The 26,606-nt window shown below is 36.3% G+C and overlaps 1 protein-coding gene across 4 annotated transcripts in view; it reads left to right on the top strand.

The window, feature by feature from the left end:
• The window catches only part of Dsor1 (mitogen-activated protein kinase kinase 1), a 172,468-nt gene that overhangs the window by 130,319 nt on the left and 15,543 nt on the right, over window positions 1-26,606 (top strand). For all 4 annotated transcript variants that reach the window (XM_067153266.2, XM_067153269.2, XM_067153267.2 and 1 more), the window contains one exon: window positions 12,707-12,891. In XM_067153266.2, the coding sequence (XP_067009367.1) occupies window positions 12,707-12,891 (185 nt within the window). The remainder of the gene's footprint in view (window positions 1-12,706; window positions 12,892-26,606) is intronic.

The raw sequence follows: 26,606 nt of genomic DNA on the forward strand, positions 1-26,606 counted from the left end.
CATTCCTGACCCGGTCAAATAACTGGAAACAGGCTGTGGATTTTCAAACAGGCATACAACTGTTGATGCAAGTGTAATGAACTAGTATAACTTGGAAACAATTCTCTAACCCATGAGTAAATAATGGAAATATTTATTATTATTATTATTATTATTATTATTATTATTATTATTATTATTATTATTATTATTATTATTATTATTATTATTATTATTATTATTTATCGATACAGCCACCTGTGGGCCACATTTACACAATCTTCCCTATCACACGGACTGATACCCTTCTCTTTACACTCTCGCCACAGATTTTTGAGTCTTTTTTCCAGTTTTCATGCAGAATTAGTATCCTGTTGGCCAGTAATTCAGGGTTCATTCTTTTAATATGCCCATAAAACATCAGTCTCGTTTTCCTCATCACAGTCGTAATTCTTTCTACTGTCTTGTAGAGCTCCAAATTCGATCTTAACCGAAATGTGTTTGGGTCACTCGTCGACTTTCTTGGGCCTAAGATTTTTCGTAAGAATCTTCTTTCTCTTTTTTCAAGGACTGGGTCAGCCATCCTCGTCAAGGTTTCTGCTCTATAAAAGCACTCTGTTCTAACCCCTGTGCAGTAATGTTTTAACTTGGCCTGAATTGAGAGGGACTTGGACTTACAGGTGTCATGACATAGTGTGAATGCCAACTCCATCCTTCTCACCCTCTCCTTTAATCCCTCCTTTTCATCTCCATTGGAGGTGAGTATTTCTCCAAGGTAATTACATTTTTGCACACGCTGGACATCCCCATACAGTGTAACAAGTCTGTCCGTGTTGCCTTTTTTTTTAATAGAATCCATGAATGCTGTTTTTTCGAAAGAGATTCTTAACCCTGTTTTGACTGCAATATTTTGTAGCTCTTCAACTTGTTTCTTGGCTGTTTGACAGTTGTCTGTAATAAGAACGACGTCGTCTGCGAAGGCAAGGCAGTCCAACATCATCGCATATTTTCCACAACCTATCTTTACCCCATTCTTCATTCCATTTTCAGTCATTCTCAACCTCCATTCCCTAATAACTTTTCTAAAATGCAATTAAAGAGGAGTGGAGAAAGGCTGTCTTCTTGCCTCAAACCCGTTTTTATCTCAAATGGATTTGAGAGTTCACCCATAAATTTGACTTGAGAAAAAGTGTTTGTAAGAGATTATCGTCAACATTGACAATCTTAAAAAAATTCTGACTCCACCCAAGTTTAATCAAATTCATAGAACTCACATTAACCAACACAAAATCTAAAAAAGGGGAATTTTCTGAGCCATTCCTCATAAAAACAGGTTTAAGTCAGGGAGATTTTCTGTTACCGCTGCTGTTCAGATGTGCCTTGGAGTATATAATGAGGAAACAGTACAAGGATAACCCGAAGAACATTAAAATTGAAAGATTCAAAGACAACGTAAGTTTAAACTGCCTGGGATTCGCTGATGATCTTGTTCTCCTGTCCAACAACATTCAGGAACCCTGACAAGAAGTTAAATCAGTACAGGAAGTAATACAGAAAATTGGCCTCAGAATATCCACCATAATTGGTCCGTTATTATATACTGTACTCCTGCGGGACAAATATTTCAGGTTCCCTATGGGAATCAATTTCTGTAACTCAGATTATCCTTTGAAAAGGTAGAAACTATATTAATCCAAAAACTGGCAATGTTAATTCTTGTGGTGGCAGCCATATTTGACAACTTCTACTTGTCTAATTAAAATACAAATTATCCACAAGATATGAAATAAACTTACGAAGTTTTATATATCTACATAAAGCCAATACACTGAGGGTTGTCATGTTGACGCATAATTGCATAAATGTTTTGACTAAAAAAATGTACAACTCTTCAAAAAGTGTAATTCCTACATTCAAAATAATAATAAAACTTTTGATCATATATACACAAAACTGGAACATGCACAAATGAACTGAAATATATATATATATTGTCAATAATGTATCTGTAATATACTAGCAAAAGTTTTATCAATCTGAGAGGAATATTCTTGAAAATATTAGGGAAAATGTTTTTTGTTTGTTTTTTTTGTTTGTTTTTTTTTGCTAGGGGCTGTACGTCGCACCGACACAGATAGGTCTTATAGCGATGATGGGATAGGAAAGGCCTAGGAGTTGGAAGGAAGCGGCCGTGGCCTTAATTAAGGTACAGCCCCAGCATTTGCCTGGTGTGAAAATGGGAAACCACGGAAAACCATCTTCAGGGCTGCCGATAGTGGGATTCGAACCTACTATCTCCCGGATGCAAGCTCACAGCCGCACGCCTCTACGCGCATGGCCAACTCGCCCGGTGGAAAATGTTCTGGCATGCAATCATCTGGAGGCCCTTAGACCACGTTGTTACTTTGTGGGAAGTTATCATCACATTCACTTTTCATTATTTGATGCAAAGAAATAGCTGATAAACATTCTAAATCTGACTCTGAGTCTGTCGGTTCATTCTCAAAAACCTCAAAATCAGATGCATCACTTTCATCTTTCAACAAATTTCACACTACTTCATTCCTACTTTTCCGTCATGAAGTGAAAATGCCATATTTAGGCACACACTTACTAAAAATGTATATAATCAATCACATAACAATATATACAGAAGTAAATAACTCGCACCAAACGGAAAACTACGAAATAAAATGAAATTGAATAGCAAAACAGAGCCTGTGAATGTTTGCTTACAAACACCACAGAAATGACGCTCAAACAGATTATCGGAAAAATGCACTCATTTATTTCTGTGAAATTGCGCCCAAATATGAATGAAACTGAACTCTCGGTTGTTGTCGACATTGAGAACGACAAGAAGTAGACTGTCATGACATCTGTTGAAGAAAGGAGGAAATTACGAGAAAATACAAACTTCAATAATAAATGTAAGAAATTTATTTTAACTTCAACCTGTTCAATACAGTACAAGATGTTAATGTGTTAGTCAAACATCATTGAAATAGTTGAGACATGTTTCGCCCCTTTTGTGGGGCATCATCAGTCATATCAATACCTCAAAGTTCTACCAGGCGTCTGGTTAGAAAATTGTAAAACATGTTGCATAAGTGAATACATTAAAAACTTTACAATATCCTATCTGTTGTAAACAAGGTTGGGTTTACAAAAACACAACTTCTTTATTTACTTCACATGTAAAATTACAATATTTATACTAACAAAACTGAAAGTTATCTCGAAGCAAAATGAACTATGAATTTGGAGAAAGAGTCTGTCTTTGTACACTATATACATGTTGGAGTATTCACGTTCACTACTATTTCGGAAAGATAGTCCTTGTGACATGAAAAGTTCTTGATAGTCGAAAACTATCAGAAGCACTGACGTAGATATCTCAGAGAGTCCTTCCTTGTTGAAGTGTCTGAGTTCATTAACGTAAGTTCAATGACTGAAGAGTTCCTACTTAGCAAAACTAAGTTGATAATGGGAGCTCGCATTAGCTAGGGAATGATAGTGGCATATAATGGTAAGACTGGGCATGGACAGCGGAATAGGCAAGAGGAGCGGTGACCCGAGGTGAGACCTCTTACTGCCAGAAATTCAGTCCACCTGGCCGAAGCACATTTTCAAGAGGAGTAGCCTCCGTGCTCGACGTAGGGTGTATTCTGGAGCTGGACACCGGGGTCAGTGGGCGTCTGGACAGACTAGGAGCTCCTTTTTATAGCACACACGACGTTCCAGGCACGCGCACTGAGAGCTGCGCGTCGAGGCTCGAAGAATAACACACTGGCACGCGTGTAGCTGGCTGGCGGATCGAGAAGGGAGCGACGGACATACAACACTATCATTAACAAAATATCAAATTGATTAAAAATATGTTGCACATGCTAGTGAATTTTCACATAAACAAGGCTGTCATATGTGTAGTGAATGACAATAGTGATAGTCTAAAATCTTATGCGATTCTAAAGTTCGAAGACAGTTTAAAAATGTATATACTAATGTTGGGAATGAATACAGATTACATACAATTACAAATATTATACACGTATTTTACATGTGGAATGATGTGGAAAAGCATTCCAAATTTGTGCTAATTTCACTTAAATTTGATCTTAATATTACATTCATGATGTGGTCTAATGGAATTAGCATCAAGATGTGAAAGTTTGTATGTGATTTATAACCAGCTCATGTGAAAGCGTTGTATTACGTCATAATTCAACTTAGATGTCTAAGTTGCACGACTATGTTTTAGACCCAAACAAGTTAGTTCGCTGAAGTATCCATGGGCTATTCAAACTCCATTGGACACTCTCCGAGACGGATTGCCTAGTGCATGTAAACAACAGTTGATATTTGATTCAAATTGAGCCTATGTTGAAACAGTTGAACTAATGGCTTGAATGAGGGCGGTTGAAATGTCGTTAAAATCTTCCTATTTGACTAATATTTTGAACTTTTAACGCTGTGTTTCAGTTGCTGGAGTATGGGATTTCGGTTTATTGGTTGAATGGGTGACAGTCAAAACGTTGTGCGATGTAATTAATGTTGAGCTATCTTACATATGTGAAACTCTGAAAGGAAGGATAAGTCCTGAGTGAAATAACGACAGGGAAAGACAAAGACTGAATGCGTTAGAGAATTGAGAGGATATGGAGTTGAAGCTTACCTTTAGTGTTGTTGGACTTGCTAAGAGGTTTTTGAAGCACTGGCTGTCACTAACGTCTTACTCCTCGCGTTGTACGTGTGACGTCTTGGTGGAGGGGAGTGGACCTGCGAAGGCGGGGCTGTGGGTCTGTGATTGGTGCTTGGGAAGGAGTTGTGTGTATTGGAGGGAGAACAGGAGCATGATAAGTTGAATGGCTTAGTGGGGGTGCTTGAAGAGGGTGTTTTGAGGATATCAACAAGTCTTTTGTCTTTATTAATTGTTCATATCAAGGGCTTTGATTATCTATTGGATCATTTAAGTTTTTATTACTGTTGTATTTTTAGTCCAAGAAAATGTACAAATTTTCAAACTCGGTCATGAGTCTGCCTTTATCTATTCTTTGTAAAATTTGAAGGTCTTGTTCGATTGTGGTGAAACTGTGTCCTGTGGCCTTCATATGGATGCTCATTGCTGAGTGTTTGTTGTGTTTCTGGGCATTAAAATGTTCAGCATATCTAGTTGTGAAACTTCTTCCGGTTTGACCAATGTACAAACTGTTGCACTCAGCACATTTCAATCTGTAAATGCTGGAACCCGAATATTTATTGTTGTCCAAGTTTATCTTGTTGTGGTTGAAGAATAATTTTTGATTGAATTTTGGGTCTTAAAGGCTATCTTAATATCATGTTTCCTTAGAGGGGTGGCAATTTGATGTATGATGGGATTGGTATAGGTGAAGGTTGCATGCTTTGATTTGTTTGTTTTTATTGGGGAGAGGTTCGTGGTCAATTTCAACTTCACTTTATTGATTATTTTATGTATGATTGAGGGATTGTATCCATTGAAACTAGCTATTTCTTTTATAGTACTGTATTTATTTCTTTTTCAAATTGGCAGTTGACATAGGAATTTTTAGTGCTCTGTACACTAAAGTGTAAAATGAGGCTTGTTTGTGTGACTGTGGGTGAAGAGAATTTTGTTTTATAGTTGTGGGAGTGAACGAAGATTTTCTGTGAATTTGAAAATCGAAATTGTTAGAGGTCCTAGTAATTGTGATGTCAAAAAAATTGATTAGACTATTGTCCTCGTCCTCTTTGGTGAACTTAATGCATTTGTATAGGCTACTTAAGTAGGTTAGTATGTCTTCACTATTGTTGCAACTTTTGTCGATTATTGCTAATGTGTCATCGACATAGCGTAGCAAAAGACACAATCCATTAATGCTTTTTGTTATTTTACTATTTCCAAGATTATCCATGTAAATTTCGGCGAGTATTCCTGAAATGGGGTCTCCCTTGGCTAGACCTTCCTGTTTGTATATCTTGTTGTTAAATGTGACAAATTATCAGAAAAATGCACTCATTTACTTCTGTGAAATTGCGCCCAAATATGAATGAAACTGAACTCTCGGCTGTTATCAATATTATTATTATTATTATTATTATTATTATTATTATTATTATTATTATTATTATTATTAGCAGACACAGGTCGATTTAAGAAAGTAGTACATTTCTTCCCAATAGGTGGATATTCTTTCATGCCTTGTGACAGGGACTTCGGTAGGATAAAAAGAGTATTGAAAAAGAAAGATCACATCTACAGCATCCGTGAACTAACAAAACTTATTGTGACTAGCAGCACAGCTCATAAATTCACCGTTAAAGAAGTACATAATTCATCTGCAATCACTGACTACAAGCCTTGGTGGCAAGTGTAGTATAAGAAAAACTGTCTGTCAGAAGAAACATGTGGACCTGCAGTTCCTCGAGATCAGAAGGTTCACTTTGTTGTTCAGTCATGTAATCAATTCATGTACAATTCAGAATGGCTAGGTTGTGTGACAGCTTTACCATTCATTAATGGTGTGACTGAACATACATTCAGACTTTCTAAATCTCATAACCACAGTAATTCAGTGTTAATGCCATCAAAACCTGCTTATCTCCTGGGAAAGATACCTACCCAGTCTAGCCATAAATACTGTTACAACTTAAAAAGTGAAAAATGCAAATATTATGAGAAGTATTTTAATTTGCTGTTAGTATGTTGTTCTTACAGGCATTCATTACACAAATTTTTGGTTGACTGTATTTAAATTGTTGTTAATTCTAGAATATACCAAGTTATCCCTCAGCTCTGAGAATTTTGGATGTCATCTGACCTTCAGTAATGTATTATTATTTATTTGCTTATTTATTTATTTATTTATTTATTTATTTATTTATTTATTTATTTATTTATTTATTTATTTATTTATTTATTTATTTATTTATTTATATTTATTTATTTATTTATTTATTTATTTATTTATTTATTTATTTATTTATTTATTTATTTATTTATTTATTTATTTATTTATTTATTTATCAGCCCAGTACTTGTTCATTCTCTTGGATTTTAACTTCTTTCTTTGCCTGAAATCATCCATCCCATTGTCCATTTATTGATCTTGGTTTGTAGTTTGGTTTGCTTGTGAGTTTGTTGAATTTGTCTCTTTTTTTAATCTCCTTTTGTCATTTTTAGTTTCCCCTTATCTTCTTTCATTTCTTCATTCTCTGTAATATTTCTCTTACTGTTCCATCATTTTTCTGTAATTCTCCTGATGATTCTGTTTTTTCTGTTTTCTGGTGTCCTAAGTAGATGTCACAGAATGAGAATTGTTTCTTCTTCTCATTACTGGCTCCAATTCCTTGTAGACTGCTTCTTTAGTAGCTGGTCTCCAGTATCCATTTTCTTGGTAGTTTTTGTTTATGCACATTCTGATTAATCTTCTTTCTGTCTATTTCTCCAGTGTTAGTTGTTTTGAAAAGGGTTTCACTTGCATATGAATAACTCCTTTCAAATGGGCCTCAGTCCAAGAAACACAGTTCTGAGAAAAATACAAAAAAAAACTGTTCTGTATATATAATTGCATTTATCATCTGTGTTTGATACTGCCATATGATAGATTTAGTGTAATTACATATATTTTCCATAGAAATCTCTCTCAAAATTATTTTATTAAGTTGTTACAGCCTTTTTAGATTTTGGACTTAAATTTGTTTATTTACAAAAGGGCTTATTACACATTTCACACATTTTTTAACGAATATATTTTTAAATAAGAATTATTAAAGAACAAAATTAGAATCATAGATACAAAAATACACTTTAGTTTATATCTGAATGTGTTCTCATCAAAATAATGTAGAAAATGGAAGGAGAAAAATTGCATGAACATCTAAAAACTGTTGTCCATTTACTCATCACCATTGTCTGCATTTTTTGTGGGCCATAACATGATGTTCTTGTAAAAGTTCTGTTCTTGTATAGGGACATAAGAGAGAAGTTTTCCAATGTCTTCAATCTTAGCCTTCTTTATACCTAGTCTAGACATAAATACTGTTACAAGCTTTTGACACACACTGTACAACCGGTTTGGCAGGTGAAGAACTACCAGTGTGCATACGTTAACCTTGAACCATTATTAACTTGTATGTGAAAGAGGCAAGCATTTGGCTTCAGGTTTCAACATAGAATGGGGTGATTATGAAAATCGTGTTGCAGTAATAGCATTACATAAAGTTGGAAAATCTCCAAGTGACATTTTCAAGATGCTGCAACAGCTGAACATCAGTCGTATGTTTGTGTACCGGACCATTGAGCGATTCACTGCAACCGGGACTGTAAAGGATCGTCTGAGGGAGGGTCACCCACTCAGTGTCAGGACTCCAGCAGCAAGTAAAGCAATGGCGGCTCATATTCGGAGAAATGTGGTGCAGAAGCAGGCTATCATGGTCCGTGAAATGAACATTTCCAAAAGGTCATTGTCAAGGCTTCTGTCAGAGGACCTTGGACTACGGGCTTACCGCCGACAAACAGGACATTACCTTGACGCGCGCCTAAAGAAGCTGAGAGTGCTTAAATGTCGACGTCTCCTGCAGCGTGACGCACAAAATGGTCATCGAAACATCCTCTTCACCGATGAAAAGGTATTCACTGTTGAAGAATCTTTCAATGTGCAAAACAACAGGGTTTATACATCATCATCTCGGGAAGCCAGTAAAAAGTTTCTGAAATTTCATAGGGCCCATCATCCCTCCTCTGTGATGGTGTGGTGAGAGTGAGTTATTCTGGCACCACCCAGCTGCATTTCTGTGAAAAGGGTGTTAAAACCAGTGCCAGAGTGTACGAAAGCACCATTTTGGAGCCTATTGTGAAGAACTTATGTGGCACATTGTTTCAAAACAAACCCTGGACTTTCCAGCAGAATTCTGCTCCAGCACACAAGGCTAGGTCAACTCAAGGGTGGCTTCAGCGTCATGTCCCCGACTTCATTTCAACTGAAGATTGGCCCAGTAGTAGTCCGGACCTGAACCCTTTGGACTACCAACTGTGGTCAGTGCTTGAGGGCATCGTCTGCTAGAAGAGACACCCCACCATTGGAAGTTTAAAGTGTTCCTTATTGTCAGCAGTGGCGGATTTCCCCTGGATGTCCACCGTTCCGCCATAGAAGAGTGGCCAAAAAGACTCAGAGCCTGTATCAGTGCCATAGATGACCATTTTGAAAAGTGATTGAAACTGAAATCACCTTTTATAAAATTGGCTATAGTGGTCCAATGAAGACCATAAAATGTTAATAAATAAATAAATTAAAAATTAAATAAATAAATTAATTAATTAATTAATAAGCAAATAAATAATAATACATTACCGAAGGTCAGATGACATCCAAAATTCTCGGAGCTGAGGGATAACTTGGTATATTCTAGAATTAACAACAATTTAAATACAATCAACCAAAAATTCACCATTAAGTTGTGACAAGTTGCTCAGCAATGAATCCTGTTTCCTCTTTTTAAAACAAATTGTCTCATAACGAACCTCACAATTAAGAATTATTCTTAAAACAATTATTACTCGAAGCATAAATGCTGCATGGAACAAACAATAGGAAATTCCATGAGGATGCAGCTTCTAAATATTAGTAAACAAAGGGACTGTGGAAAATTTTTACAACATCAAGTTTACAAGTAAAAATCCCCAGAGCCTTCTGCTGGGATGATGGTAGTGGTGATTATTGTTTTAAGAAAAAATACAACTACAAAACCATCCTCTCTTATGCTGGGAGGAGGCAAGCCTTCCCACAACCAACCTCAGTATTCAATAAGTTTATAACAACATCTAAACTTAATACAATTAAAACAGGCGCACGCCGCATAGTAGTAATATTACTGCTGGTGGCCGCATAATGTTAAATATACCCAAAAGTTTGTTTAACAGTGACAACCACCAATCAAGCAAAGACATAATCTAATTGAGAAGTTCTGTGATATCTAATGCTTTTGTCAACATTCGTTTTTGCTGATGACATAGCTTTAATTGGGAAGGACATAGAATCAGTGCAGTCTCTGATTAACCTAATTTTATTGAAAATTGGGCTGAAATTGAATTAAGAATGAATTCATCCAAAATTATAAATGTTCAGAAAAGTATTTTGACAGAAAGAAGGGTGGTTTTGCCAGATGGCAGTGAATTGTAATATATTCAAAGAGAAGAAACTGTAAAATATTAGGAGCAACTTTCAGTGAAGAAATTATCTTTAGACACTTATAAATTAATCAGAAAATTATCAGATGATTTGAACAGCTTGTCAGTTTGAACACTTTCTAAGCCTGATCAGAAATGAATATCGTCCACGGATCATTAGGCATGTTGGTGCTAAGCCTATTTTAAGATGTTCTTGTCCAACACTGCCATATGCTTTAGTAACATCCAACAATGCTACACAGCAACTTGTTAGGTTTTGTATTCTTGTGACACCCATTAGTGATGGAAATGTTAAATGTAGGTCCTAAAGATTTTTTTAAAAAAAACTCACTGTTGAGAAGAGAAACTTATTAGCATGTGTAAATGCATATCTAGTAACTGTCTCTATTGCCCTTCTAATTACTTGGAAGTACTGAGAAAATTGAAACAGGTCTCCAGTTGAACACACTTTCAGAGTCATTGCCTTTCTATATCAGAATTGTGCTGACTTGAAGGCTGATGGATAATTCTAAATTTCAATAGTATTGGCCATTAAACTTATTAATTTCATAATGTTCAATGACTGAAGTGTTCTGAAGATAACCTGATCTACCTCTGATGCTGTGTGAACTTTTATTTTGTTTATAGCAATTTTTAACTCAGTAATCTGAATATCCTCCTCTGTGCTGTGTATTGTGTTCAGAAAATATGTTTTTATAATGATCAGAAGCAATTCTAATAGGAGTTTTAATGTGTCATTTTCATGTAAACTTATAGTTTTACTTTATGTCTTGCAGAATTCAAAAAAAAATTAATGTTAAAGCTGATTCTTCAAAAGAAAGTGCAATAAGCAAAGATCTAAACACAATACAGTAACTCAGAGATGGGATTGTTTTGAAGTTTTCGCAGTTGGAAGAATTAGTTTAAAGTCCACATGGTTTGCTGAATTATTATTATTAACTTTATTGGCCACACTGGATCACTTGAATCTTCCATGTACACTTTTTCTTTGAAAGTTGTACTGTTTGATTCCTTATCTGCCCAATACTTCTTCATTCGTTCTGATCACGGTGTTCTTAATTTGTCTGAAATCACTACAGGCCTTCTGTGCATCATTTCAGTTGAAAATTTGTTATTCTTAAGAAGGGTGGTAATTTTATTCTTGTTCTCTGCATCTGTAATTTGCTGAATTAAAATTCCTGTACATTATTCTACCTCACTCCTCATCATATCTTGTATGCCCCATTTTGGTACCGTCATCCGTTTTTCATTTTCTCACTAATCACATAACCTTTGGTCATACTTTTTCAGGATCTAATGAACCTCCAGGCTGACTTAACAGACAGACTGTATAGGTACCATTATAGCCCTTAATTTCAGAGAAAACCAGATACCACATTGTTACTATTATGGAGGCTTTAACAGCTGACTAATGGCTTGTGTATGTTAAGGAAGGTTACATATAGCATTTATAAGGAACGTTATTTTTGCACGTTTTTGACTTGCCACTCTGCTGGTATAACAATCCAAAAGGTGTAACCAAAAGTCATCATCATCTTGAACAGTTTTCAGCCTTTGGCCAGGTCTGTTGTTGATTCTGGGGCAAAATTTTATGGCCACATGCCCTTGCTGGTGCAAACCTTCCATGGGATCTAAAAAGCTGCTCTTAACCTGGAGAGCAGACGTCCTTGTAGCCACTCCTAACCTGGAGTACAGACACTACATGATGAATTTCAGAACCCATTCCTCCTCCAAGGAACCTTCTTCCTCCCAAGAGGGCTCCTCTGCCCAAAGCCATTAACCCTCTCAGAATGTCAGGAGATTTCCTCTGCCCAACAATTGGTGTTGAGCTGCTGGCTGTATGTTCTACTCCATTACCATATTAGTGACCAAAAAAAATTTGAATAATTTTGAAATGTATAATACAGTATTAGATCAGTCTGAGCTATATTACATTTACATGTAATAATCTTGTGCAAGGATTTTAAGTACTGAAACACTCTCATAGTAAAATAAAGTAAGAGTCCACCAGTAATGACACTGTCTTGAATGTTATTAAAGAACCGTCAGAATCATAGAGAAACAAACAATGGAAAAAAAAAAAAAGAAAGGAGAGATGGCCTAAATAGAGAGATTTAAAACTCAGAATGAACAGAATATGCTACTAAGTTTTGGAAAAGAGAATCTAAAATTAGGGGTCTCAAGGTAAGAGGCTGGCTCACTAACCCTAACCACGAGGCCACCCAACTCCGCAGGTGTAGGTTATTAAATACAGACATATATTAAATATTTTCCCATTCCTGAAAATCCTTGGTTATCAAAATGAGAATACCTTACTTCATACCAGTTACAGCTTTCTGCTTTGATATTTTAAGAACAGCAAAGATAATTTCAAGTTCCAAGGTAGAACATACAGAGGGACTTCTTTTTTAGGTGATATGATTTTTGAGACCTAGGCAATCTTTCTTTCCCTCTCTCGTTTTTATCATCATCATTAAGTTATGTGAAATTAGTTTTAGTGCTTTTCTTTTAAATTAAAGAAGGGTATTTTCTTCATTTCAGGTAGTTACCAACCTGGGGGTTCCAATGGACCCCGCCCAATGGCGATTTTTGAATTACTGGATTACATAGTCAATGAACCTCCTCCAAAACTTCCTGCTGGAATATTTTCTGATAGTTTTAAAGACTTTGTTGATAGCTGCTTGAAAAAAAACCCAGCTGAGAGAGCAGACTTGAAGACTCTTATGGTAAGTCAACTTTTTAAAAAAGAAGAAGAGAGAGAAATTATCTCAAACTAAATAGAAAAACAAAGTGATTGAAAGTTTTTCCTTTCAAATGTAAAAAAACTAATAGTCTTGTTTGTTCTGAGATCCTTCATGAAGATGGTGCTGGGTGTTCCAGATTTTTTTATGTTTCCTGCAACTGTTCAGAATATACAGATATTTCAGAAAAGGAGTATTATATATATTGTAGTGTGTTGGTGGGGTAGATAAACACACAACTAGTAGCATTTAACTCTAAGATTTAATTAATACTAATTCTTTCACAACTACTCAGGCTCACCAGGACCACAACTTAAGATAACGCAGTATACACAATTGTACATGCACTCCCTGCTCTCACTATTCAGTCACACTCACTCTTCCACAATTGACACTTTCAGTCTAAATCAGTTCAGTTATTCTCACCATCGCTATTGTAGCCACTTAGTTTACAGCTCACACACAGCAGTCTCTCAATCCTGCATGGTGTACTCTGTTCCCTCCAACAGTCTCCATTCACTGTCCCTTACGATCCCATGTGGAACTTTCCCACGCTACAGTGGACACAACGCTCCTTCACAGCAGCCGGACGAAGAGCCTCATCTCCTCCGATACCAGACGTACAGAACGAATCCTCAGTTCCACAGACAATCTGTGTATTTAGCACCTGTTTTGTGGTGTGAAATTTTGCTCATTTGAGCACTGCATGGACAGAAGTGAGCGGCAGTTAGCAGGTACAGGCTAGGCGGCCAGCCAGTTCATGTGTCGCGCTCTCACTCTTTCTCTCGCACACAATTACACCTCAAAACAGGCACCAGACAGGTGCCAATTATACGACGGCATCTGATTTTGATATGGCTGAAAAAAGCATTCCTACTGAAGTCATTCTACCAAATCTCAATCAGATCGGAGACTTACAGATGGAATGGTTTTCTCATCAGTTAATTTATAACTGTTAGGTACTTCAGTCTGCGGAAACTAATTTTGAATAAATACATTTATAAACTATGAAAAAGAAAACATGTTAACCCATTGAGCCCTGCATATTTGTTGGATTGAAAATGCATTGGGGCTGGAATTATTTTGGAGGGATTATAGTGTTGCTTCATATCATGAGAAATTTCTTACTTACAAGACCATTAAAGATTTAAATATACATGAAAATAAATGGCTTTGATACCACGAACTGCGGAACAAGGAATATATTAAAAACATTTTATTTTATTAGCATCATGGGAACGTACTCAGTCCGCCTGCTGAGGTGTAACCCGGTCTTCTCCTTGCACTTCCTCTTCAATTTCCACATCTATTTGTTCTTCAGGAGCATTCTTCACACTATCACTAATATTACTACTAATTTCACTGAAAAAATGACGTTCCTAATCATCATTACTTTCTGAAAGGGGTTATATATATCGGTAAATTTCAGTTGTTTACTGGCAGCCATATCTCAAAGTCTAAAGATAGCCCACTTCAAACTAATATTACCAAGCACACTATCAATATATATTAGCAAAGAGCATATAACATTGAAGAGGAAGAGTCCCTACACAAATCACAAATGCACTCAGAAATCACTCTGCCATCTCTTGAGGTAAAGTTGAATTACGCAGTAAAGGGAGACTACGGAACAGTTCCGTGGTCCAGCATTTGGTCCACCAAGACCAGGCATGGAACAGTTCTGTGGCTTGGGAGCAATGAGTGAATGGAATTATACCTGAAAACAGAAACGCCTTGATTAAAATAGAATGATGTTTCGTTCTTTAAAGAACATCATCAACTTTTCAAAATACTCTCCATTAGCACGTATACATTCTTCCATTCTCTGAAACCACTAGAAAATGTCTCAGTCCAAGCTTGTTTTGGGATGTTGGTGACTGTTCCAAGAGCTCTGTGTTATCTCAGTGATAAAATAGTTAATAATTGTAGAAATTAACCAAATATTTGTGTGTGTGTTTTTTTTATTTTTTTTATATATATATATATACATTTAGCTCCACAAATAATTGTGTTTAGTGTTTATTTGTAGTAATCTGCGATTAGTGGCATTTATTTACAGTTTTCACACTGAGTAGCTCCGTAGGCGTTCGCTAGATTACAACCAGTAATTTAGGTCAGTGTGAAAGAAGAAATATATCTTTCTTTTTAATAGTATTATTAAAATATCAGTAGGTTTGTTGATAAAAATACGGTACTTACAAAGACGGGATATTAAAAAGAGTCGTAACTTTGGCAGCGGTTATATCTATTAGTGCAGGCATTTGGCAGGGTATTTCAAATAGCAGTTCAACGGTCCCACCTATCACGAAGGTAATACCGGTAACTTCTTTTAATAACGCGATACTGTTGTAAATTGTAAAGGATTTCAACAGAATAGACAGTATTTCACTGGCGAAATAGTTAACAGTCTTAATTTTTATTGATTATTGTCGCTCTTCTTATTCAAATATTGGCATTATTGGCTACAGTGGTGGTGGTGATTATTGTTTTAGGAGGAAGTACAACTGGGCAACCATGCTCTATATAACACTAATCAGAGAGAAAAATGGAAGGGGTCAGCCAAAGGAAGACAAGGGCCACGAAGGGCATGAAAATGAAAAACTCCCTAGCCCTCGCAAACCTAATAGCATCAGGGTCGGAAAAGAACAAGAGTTGACCAAGGGAGGTCGGATAGGATAGATGAAATTGAGAGCCTAGCACAAGTAAGTGGAAGCAATGCCAGGACTCAGCTAAGGGCCCCGTGGTCGCCAACCCACGCTCCAAAGTTCAGAGCCCATGGTAGTCGCCTCTTACGACAGGCAGGGGATACCGTGGGTGTTCTTCAACCGCCCCCACCCACAGGGGGATGTTGCCTACAAATATTGGCATTGTTGGCTACAGTCTGTGATCAAAGGGTGTAGTGTATCAAGGAAATATAAATAAAAATCAGCTGATTCTTGTATTCCGATCATTTGTAGTTCTGAATAGGCAGTTAAAGTATCCGTAATTTATATTTCACACCCTTGACATTTCAGTATTTATGAGCGGTTAGCTAATAATCACGTTCCTACATTCCAATAACTGCAATTCAAGTCCCTGGCATAGTTTAGACAGAAATACTTTTGAGAAATTATTGTAAACAACCTCATATTTTTCAGCATTTAAGGACACTGCTTAGGCTACTTGAAGCCACCAGCATTGCCAATGCACTATGAGAGCTATGTCTCATTTCCAAAAATTGATGCCTGCCTGCCTCCACAGTATGCACTAGCCTTGCGTCTTGGGTGGTGTGCTAAGTCCCAACTGACGAGCCTAACTTAGCACACGAGGGCGAAACGCAGGCAACCAAGAATAAGTTAGCTGGAAAATTTATAATGTCCAATAACGGACCATTATATTGGTATTATAAATTTACTCATTCAGGACAAATATTTTAGGTTCCCTATGGGAATCAACATCTACATCTTTAAGTGGTATGTTCCGAGCTGTCAGTGGAGAAATGGCGTGGGAGGACATCAGTAGACGAATAAGTTTGGATGGTGTCTTTAAAAGTAGGAAAGATCACAATATGAAGATAAAGTTGGAATTCAAGAGGACAAATTGGGGCAAATATTTGTTTATAGGAAGGGGAATTAGGGATTGGAATAACTTACCAAGGGAGATGTTCAATAAATTTCCTATTTCTTTGCAATCATTTAAGAAAAGGCTAGGAAAACAACAAATAGGGAATCTGCCACCTGGGTGACTGCCCTAAATGCAGATCAGGATTGATTGATTGATTGATTGATTGATTGATTGATTGATTGATTGATTGATTGATTGATTGATTGATTGATTGATTGATTTCATGTAGTGCACTCTTGTATGCTGCAATGGCCTGTTCATCTGTCGAAAACTGCTGCCCACGAATTTTTTCCTTGGTCTTAGGGAACAGAAAGACGTCAGTTTCAGGGTCATAATGGTAGACCCAGGTTTCATCACCTGTGACGATATTGTAGGTGTCTTGGGACTGCCCTCTATTGAATTTTTCTAGCATGAAACATCACAAGTCCACTCTTGCCTCCTTTTGGCTTTCTGTCAGGGAATGTGGCACCCAACGGGCACATCTCTTGGTAAGGCCTAAATAATTGTGAACCATGGTCTGCACTGCTGTTGACCCAATATTTAGGGTCCCTTCAATATCGCAAAATGTAAGATTTGGGATCTCCTTTGATCATTAAACACATTAAAACATGGTATATTTTAAAAACGTCTATTAAAATTTGAGTTCATGTTGCGTTGCATTCATTCTTCAATCTTCTTGTAGTTCTTGTGTTGATTAAGTTGAATATCGAGAATGTTCTATGGCTGATATACTTTGTATTGGTATGTTATAAGAACTCTTGTCATTAATGTGCTATATTTTTTAGTGTCTTATGATGTGGCATATATATTTTAATGTGTTTATGTACTCATGTCCATGCTCAGTCAATAGGTTTTAGTTTATTCTAACCATCACCACTTTTAATCAGAGATATTTTAACGCAACATACTGCAATGTATTTTACTTCCATTTTTCATCAGACATCCGGATGCTCTTACGTAACATCTTTGTAATTTTGTCCTATGACTGTAAATTTGTGTGCTAGCTGATGATGGCCAAGATAGGTCGAAACCAATACTAGTGCAATAATTCATTCAAAATAAATGTATTGATCGGTGGAACATTTTTCTTGTCTATTACATTGAATCCAATCAATACGGAATATGAAACTTATAAATAATAATACGGAAGCCAACCAGGCAAAACGTAATGCATACAAATACCAAAACCTAAAAATCAAGCTAATGAACGCAACCAAAAGCATTGCCTTCTTGAAGGAATGCCTTTCAAACAACTTAACACCGAAATTTCTCCAGAAATACAATAACAAACATAGACGAACTGCTCAGACACGCAAAACACTAAACAAGACTAATGAAATTTGGTTAAAAGAAGAAATAAAATTCCTATATCGTAAGAAACAACATCTCAATAATGAACTTTATTCAACACATCTCAAAGTATCCCATGAACTCCCACATAGCTATTGGAATTACTTTCAACAAATTTCTAGAAATAAAATAGAAGATTTAGCCATAAAGAAACAAAACACATTAAACAAAAAACTGGAAACACTGAAACAACAAAGCAAACCAAAACCACTAACCATAACTGAAAATAAAGATCCTTCCCAACATAAATTCCATCCACCCGTAAAAAATCTCACACTAACCGTATTTGACGATCTAGAGATGGCTATGTTGAGCAGGGGACCCAAACATAACTGGGGTAATGCATCATCCTATCAGAATATTATAACTGCCGTTACCGAAACAGAACTCGCTTTACAGGAAATTCCGTACGATATACGAGACAAAGTTAGACACGAAATCAGTAGAAAGATCCCGCAATGTATCAATAATGTTCACAATAATAACCTAAACATGAATACCGCTAATAAATCGAACCTAAACAAACTCAAAAACAAAATAAAACAGAACAATCTACTAATAACAAAAGCCGACAAAGGCAACACTACGGTCATTATGGATAAGAATGAATACATAACAAAGACTAAAGAATGTTTCCAGGACAACACTTTTTCAATTACACGCCGAGATCCAACCAATAATATACAAAGAAATTTAAAAAATCTACTCAAGAACACACACTTTATTCTCACCGAAACAGAATCTGCTAAACTTATAACTATGAACCCCCAATTACCATCCGCAAGGGCCTACCCTAAAATACACAAAGAAAATGTACCCATGAGACCGATTATAAACTATAAAGCCTGTCCAACCTATAAGTTATCACAATTCATTCAGAAATTTTTGAAAAAGCATTATTCATTTTTAGCAAACAAAACAATACAAAACTCAATAGATTTTTGCAACAGAACCAAAGAACTAAAGATTGAAAAACATCATACCCTTACTTCATTGATATAACAAACATGTACCCTAACATTCCTATTAAACAAACAGTCAAAATAATTGAATCTAACCTAAAAAGCCATAGTAACTTGAGCACCTTAGAAATAGAAGAATTCGTGATTCTGCTTAAATTCGCCTTAAACAATAACTACTTCAAATTTCATGATACCATATATCAGCAACAAGAATTACCTATGGGATCTCCTGCTTCCGGAATATTAGCAGAAATATATATCGACCACCTAGAACACACGTCAATTAATAAAATAGATAATATATATTTTTGGTGTAGATTTGTCGACGATATCTTCGTAATTATAGATAATAGATTCACTGATGCAGATACTATACTAGACAAACTTAACAATTTAGACCCCCAAATTAAATTCACTAAAGAAACAGAAAATAACCGTACCTTAAATTACTTGGACTTGAACAATAACCAGACATGACACTCACTTATCTTACAAGATCTATAGGAAACCCACACACACTTTAAATACCATAAAAAATGACTCTGTTCATCCTAACACACATAAAAGAGCAGCCTATTATAGTATGATACATAGAGCTTTCAATATCCCAATGACAATAGAAGATCGAAATAATGAATTAAAATTAATCCACGACATAGCCAAATACAATGGATACAGCAAAGAAATGGTCAACAAAATCATCCACAAAATAAAATCCCAACCTAAAACTAAATTAATCAAAACAGCCAAACCGAAAAAAGATTATGTCCTATTTACCTTCAACAACACCAATATATATACTATAACTAATATCTTTAAGAAGTACAACCTGAAAATAGCATTCAAAACCACACACAACAGCACCAACACTATACACAACACCAAAACAGTCAATAATAATAATAATAATAACTACAACCAATCAGGTGTCTACCGCATCAAATGTAACAACTGTGACACAAGCTACATTGGACGTACAGGTAGAAACTTCACCGTCCGTTATAATGAACATATAAATGCAGTAAAGCACAACCATTTCTCATCAATAGGCCAACATGTAGAAGAATCTAAGCACAACTTCACAGACATCAATAATGACATGATGATATTAAACATAAACTCTAAGGGCCCCCTGCTCAACATAACCGAAGATTTCTATATTTCTTTGGATCAATACACTAACCCCAATCATAACATTAACAACATTACAGAGAAAACCAGTATCATTTTTGACAAAGTCATTCCTGCAATAAAAAATGACTATCTCAAATTAGTAAACACATGTCGTAACAAACCGACGAATCACAAACCTAACCCCGCCCCTACCTTCACAATAGCCACTCCTCCATCCCCTCCACCAACATCCCTCCACACAGCTCACATGAGCCCCAGACGTACTCGCAGCAGAACACAACAAATCTCCAAACATATCGGTACACAACCTCCACAGCAACAACAATAAGTACTTTTTTCATTTCACACATACATCCAGGCATTCCTTCATACATACGCTATACTCATATTAGCTTTTCTTTACAGATAACAACCATATAACGTGCATAGACGAGAGAAGTGTCACCACCAACTGCTCTAAAATTAAACCCTATCTTGCTGTATATATAAATCTTACCTGACTACATCAACAGTTGAATTGCACAGTACTCAATTTTCAAATTTTAATGACAAGAGTTCTTATAACATACCAATTCAAAGTATATCAGCCATAGAACATTCTCGATATTCAACTTAATCAACACAAGAACTACAAGAGGATTGAAGAATGAATGCAACGCAACATGAACTCAAATTTTAATAGACGTTTTTAAAATATACCATGTTTTAATGTGTTTAATGTGCTATATTTTTTAGTGTCTTATGATGTGGCATATATATTTTAATGTGTTTATGTACTCATGTCCATGCTCAATCAATAGGTTTTAGTTTATTCTAACCATCACCACTTTTAATCAGAGATATTTTAACGCAACATACTGCAATATATTTTACTTCCATTTTTCATCAGACATCCGGATGCTCCTACGTAACATCTTTGTAATTTTGTCCTATGACTGTAAATTTGTGTGCTAGCTGATGATGGCCAAGATAGGTCGAAACCGGTACTAGTGCAATAATTCATTCACAATAAATGTATTGATCGGTGGAACATTTTTCTTGTCTATTACATTAGATCCATCTTGCACCGTGTCTGACTCAGCACTGCCTGTGCTTTCTTCCCACGCTGTGGAGGAACCATCGCTGGCAGGGGTTGCGCCCGCATGTTCCAAGGTCAAGAAATATCGCTCTTTCAAACGAAAAGAATCCCATTGTCCTCAGAATTATGGTTTACGAGGTGCTAAAACTTTCGGCATAGCCCTTGTACATTGACCATTGTTGTGATGTGATTTGTGTCTTTTGCTGCCACTCATCTCCAATAGATGGGATTACTGCCGCGTCCTGAGTAAAACAGCTTGCCTGAATATTGTTGGAAAGTAGCTGGAGAGTTAGGTAACATAACTTTGCACATCCTATATGACTGTCCCATCAATGACAGATAGTACAGCTAGTGTCTAAATATTTTGTGATTTGATAGATTCTAACTGAGCGAATTGGCCGCGCAGTTAGGAGCGTGCATCTGTGAGCTTGCATTTGGAAAATAGTGGGTTTGAACCCCACTGTCGGCAGCTCTGAAGATGGTTTTCTGTGGTTTCCCATTGTCACACGTTAATTAAAGCCACAGCCACTTCCTTCCCACTCCTAGCCTTTTCCTATCCCGTAATCGCCATCAGACCCATCTGTGTCGGTGTTATGTTAAGCAACTTATTAAAAATAAAAAAAATCTGATTATGTTCTTTCAAGAACAAAACATGTTATTCTATTTTAATTAAGTTGTTTCTTTTTCTTGTATAATTCTGTTGACATATGTTTTCTTTTTCAGTTAGTTTATACATTTATTTATTCAACGTTAGTTTTTACACATTGAAGAACCTAACAGTTATATTAAAAATAAAATAAAAATTTAAAACAGACAAAACACTCGCACAGGCCGACACACAGACTGCTAGACTGCTTCCTCAACTCAAGCTGAACCTCAACTCAAGCTGTCACTGTCCACCGCAGCACTCACTCTCAGGATGAAATTACTGCACTCCGCACTCCACCACCCTGGTCCACCCTAAATAGGGAGGCTCAATGGTTCCAGAACAGTCTGGAAGCTGGATACACCCAGTGACCTCTCGGCCCCCAGTCGTCTTGAGATTTCTGGTCATCGCTAGTGGCTCCCAGAGTGACACCAGTGGGAGACTAGAACATCCAACTGTGAGCTCCTCCTTACTGAGTGAATGCATAAGAGGTGGCCAATAGCCTAGCTGTGACGTTGCTTGATTGTGGGCAGGGCCAGACCAGATCAATACACTCAGCTCAGAATTGACATGGCGGATACCGTCACAATATATATGGAGTATTTTGTGGTCTCCTCCGTTTACTAGTGTTAAAAATTTTTAAAGTAATATAACTGCCTCAAATGAATTTGGCACTTGAAATATAAGGCAAAGCCTGCTGGCAGACCTATCACATGTTGGTTGACAGGTAGTATACTAGTGGAATGTAGAAGAGGGGCAGAAAGGGAAGAGAAGGGGCTGCTTCGTGTGACAGATTTGATTGAGCAAGTATGGTCAGTAGCTGAACAAATTGCATTGTCCGTACATATTCTTACCATTCGTGTACAAAGTGAATCATGCTGCTGAAAATTCTAAACTGAAATTTGTGACAACAAGAGGAGAAACGTGAGAAATTGTTCAATGTTCATAGTTTTATGAATAAGGAAGCCAAGGGCAGAAAGAATAAAACACAAGAACAGTATAGAAGGGAGTTGTTAAAAGTACAGCAAAAGTTAGCAGATGCAACAAAAGTGTTGTTGAAAATTTTAACCAAGCAAGTTGGTCATGAGATTATAGTCGAGCAGCTGTGAGCTTGCATTCGATAGGTAGTAGGTTTAAATCCCACCGCTGGCAATCCTGAATATCATTTCCCATTTTCACACCAGGCAAATGCTGGGACTGTACCTTAATTAAAGCCACAGCCGCTACCTTCCTAATCCTAGCCCTTTCCCATCCCTATGTTGTCAATCACCTTAAATGTGTTAGTGTGACGTTAAACAAGTAGAATAAAATAGTGGAACAGAGACAGCATGAGACTGAAGAAACTTCATTTCGTTCACCAGAAAAAAAATGAAGAGCATTTTTAAGATTTCAACGCACAATCCATGAATTTCACATTCTTCAGAAAACAACAAATTACGACCTATGTTCAGGAGAGAGGATTGGTTTCCAAGGAGATTGTATCGGTTTGAAAAGTATTGTAAAAGAGTTAGGCTTCAACTGGAAGAATAAACATCATAGAAGGGTTTTAATTAAGGTCACCTACATGGCAAAAGAACACAAGAACAGTATAGAAGGGAGTTGGTAAAAGTACAACAAAAGTTAGCAGATGCAACAAAAGTGTTGTTGAAAATTTTAACCAAGCAAGTTGTTCATGAGATTATAGTCGAGCATATGTGAGCTTGCATTCGATAGGATGAGAATAATGATTAGCGAGTCAAATACTGACAGTTTAGGCAGTTTTGGTTTTTTATTCTACTCCAGAAATAAATTTTTCACCTTACTGTCATATTAGGTTACATATTTATTCAATCATAGTGAAATGGAACTACTTATTTTAAAGTTATGAATGTCACTTACGACTGTTTGCCTGTCATTGTCTGGATTGTCTCTGGATGCCATACGCCATGACATGACAGTAGTTATCTTTTGAATAAATTTGTGAATGAGTTGCTGCCGAAACGGAGTGTACTTCTGACGACTGATAGGTTATATCCAACAAGGAGATTAGCAGGTGATGCAAGAAGAGTATCTGAACCTTGCTTATGATTCCAAACACAGTGATCTATTAACACTAACAGATGAGGAGGACTGATAAAAATGTTCCTTTCTAAATACTGTACTGTAATCAGTGAAATTTCCACTTTGTTTTTCTTATTGTAATGTAGCAAGTCATTTTTCCTATTGTTTTAATCTACATTTCTTAATACAATCATTTAAGAAAATCTTTTATTATTGTCATGCGTTACATTCCTTCAAATCAATTCCTCCAAAATATCATAATGCTACAAAACGTATCATAAGAGGACCACTTCGTTAAACAATGCACTTGACAATGACAGGCAAACAGTCGTAAGCGACATTCATAACTTTAAAATAAGTAGTTCCATTTCACTATGATTGAATAAATATGTAACCTAATATGACAGTAAGGTGAAAAATTCATTTCTGGAGTGGAATAAAAAACTGAAACTGCCTAAACTGTCAGTATTCGACTCGCTAATCATTTTCCTCATCTGTGAAATTCATATTTTGTTGCTTACAATACTTTGCCTTTCCAGGGATGATATATAGAAATGTGATTTGTGCTGACATAGACTGTGTTTTCACTACATTATTGTATACTTTCAAAATCTTTGCATAAAGATTGATGACCCAGAAATAGAACAAGTCAAGTCTTTCACTTATGTAGGTCATAAGGTGCATCACTGAAGTTAAATGCTGTATTGTTCAAGTGAAAACAGCTTTCATGCAGACGAGGAAATTACTGTGTCAGCATAGTTTTTCCCTCCAAATGAGAATGCTATATGCATTTGTATGGACAGTTGCACTGTATGCCTGTGAAACATGTACACTAATTGAAATGAAAAATGAAGCCTTTGAGATATGGTGCTATCGTAAGATGATAAATGTGGCATTGAGAGATACAATATCAAACACCAGAGTTCCAGACACTGTGAGCCAACAAAGTTCAATGCTTCGCACAGTTCTTAACTGACTTCTTGCATGGTGGGGTTACACAATGCAGCACTCCACTTTAATGAGATTTGTGGCAGAAAGCTTTATTGAAAGAAAACATCCATGGGGAAGACTTCCTTCCTTGAAGAAATTCTAATGTACATCCAGGCATAGAATTATGTTTTAATGGAAGCTGTAAGTGACAGAATGATTTGGAAATGTATTCTCACAACTGATCAGCCCTAGGACTGCAAACTAATAATGATGATGAACAGATGAATAAGTGCAAAACAAACAATAGAACATAAAATATGTACCAGTATGTTGTCATGTTCCAGTTGATGCACATGACACTGTAAAACAGTTCACACAGTGAAATTAGTATTCATCCAGTGAACAAACAATGCAAAAAAGTGTGGTATCAAAGTATAAACATAGTGCTTTTTTGCCAGATATTTAGAAAATCTATATATATAAAATAAGAGTTTTGTCTGTACATTGCTCAGAATTTTAAAAGAATGGTATTTCTGTATCGATCATGTCCCCAGTAACAAGAAAATGCAGTTTTTACTTTTCCGTAATTTCTGTCTGTCTGTCTGTCTGTCTGTCTGTCTGTCTGTCTGTCTGTCTGTCTGTCTGTCTGTCTGTCTGTATGTATGTATGTATGTATGTATGTATACGCATCACTAGAAAACGGCTGAAGAGAATTTAATAAAAATCGGTATGTAGAGTCAGGAGGTGAGCCGCTACAATCTAGGCTATAAATTATTTTATTCACGCTGAGTGAAATGGTAGTTTAGGGGAAGGTCTAAAATTCAATTCTCAAATATTTATATTATTAGTGGTCAAATCGATACATACTACTTAACTAAAGTTATATAGAATTAAATTTCTGATCATTTACGTCTTATGCATTTTTACCGTACCGGCTATGATGACGCAGATATTCATGAATTTGGATTTTTGTTGCTAAATCCATATCGCCGAGCCTCGACAAAATGGGTAAACAGAATTTAATGAAAATCGGTATATAGAGCCGGGAGTAAGAAACTACAGTTTAAGCTATAAACAATTTTATTCACCCTGGGTGAAATGGTAGTTTAGGGGAAGGCACCTAACATTTAATTTTCAAATACCTATGTTCTTGGTCCTATGGAAAAGTACTACATAATAAAAGTTATAGAGAATATAATTTTTGATCATTTATGTTTTATTCAGTTTTACCGTACCGACTATGATAAGAGTGGTATTTCAGAACCGGAAGACAATTAATAATGTGAAGGCCTACAATATCGAAAGCGCGTAACATAGATCAACAATAACATTACACTGACCGTTGTTTCTTGTAATGTTCTTTGTCTCTTATGCTGACATTCAACTCCGATAGATGGGATTACTGCTGTGTACCGAGTATAACAGCCGAACTGAATATTGGCGGGAAATAGCTGAGGAGTTAGATAACTTTCTTCTTTAACATGCCAATCCTCTGGTTCATACATTTTCTGATACTGCTGGTACGTAACACACTGGTTCATCATAGTATTCGATACCTACTCTGACGCGCTGTTTGGGATGAGCAGTGTACGCACTGAAGTCCGAGGCTCAGTTAGTAGTAGTAGTAGTAGTAGTAGGAGTAGTAGTATGAACTCGTCTGGAATTACAATTTAGCCCTATTCCAAATTATAGTACCACAATTCACTAAATAACTCAAAATTCAACCCTGAAAAGAGCCGTTTCTTAGGAAAAGCTTCTTCCTCTTCACTTTCATTAAATCTACATTAATTTTATTCCAAATTAGCTGCGAAGATGTGGTTTCTTCTCTGGCATGGACGAAAAATTGCGTCCACGTCAGATAGTTCTTTCCTCTGCCAGTGTAGTGAATTGAGATTTTCCGACTCATCGGGTACTCCCAGGAAACAGATAAGTAAACGGGCATTGTTTTTGCCCTGGG

The sequence above is a fragment of the Anabrus simplex genome, chromosome 1 (genome assembly GCF_040414725.1).
Source record: "Anabrus simplex isolate iqAnaSimp1 chromosome 1, ASM4041472v1, whole genome shotgun sequence".
Lineage (NCBI taxonomy): Eukaryota > Metazoa > Arthropoda > Insecta > Orthoptera > Tettigoniidae > Anabrus > Anabrus simplex.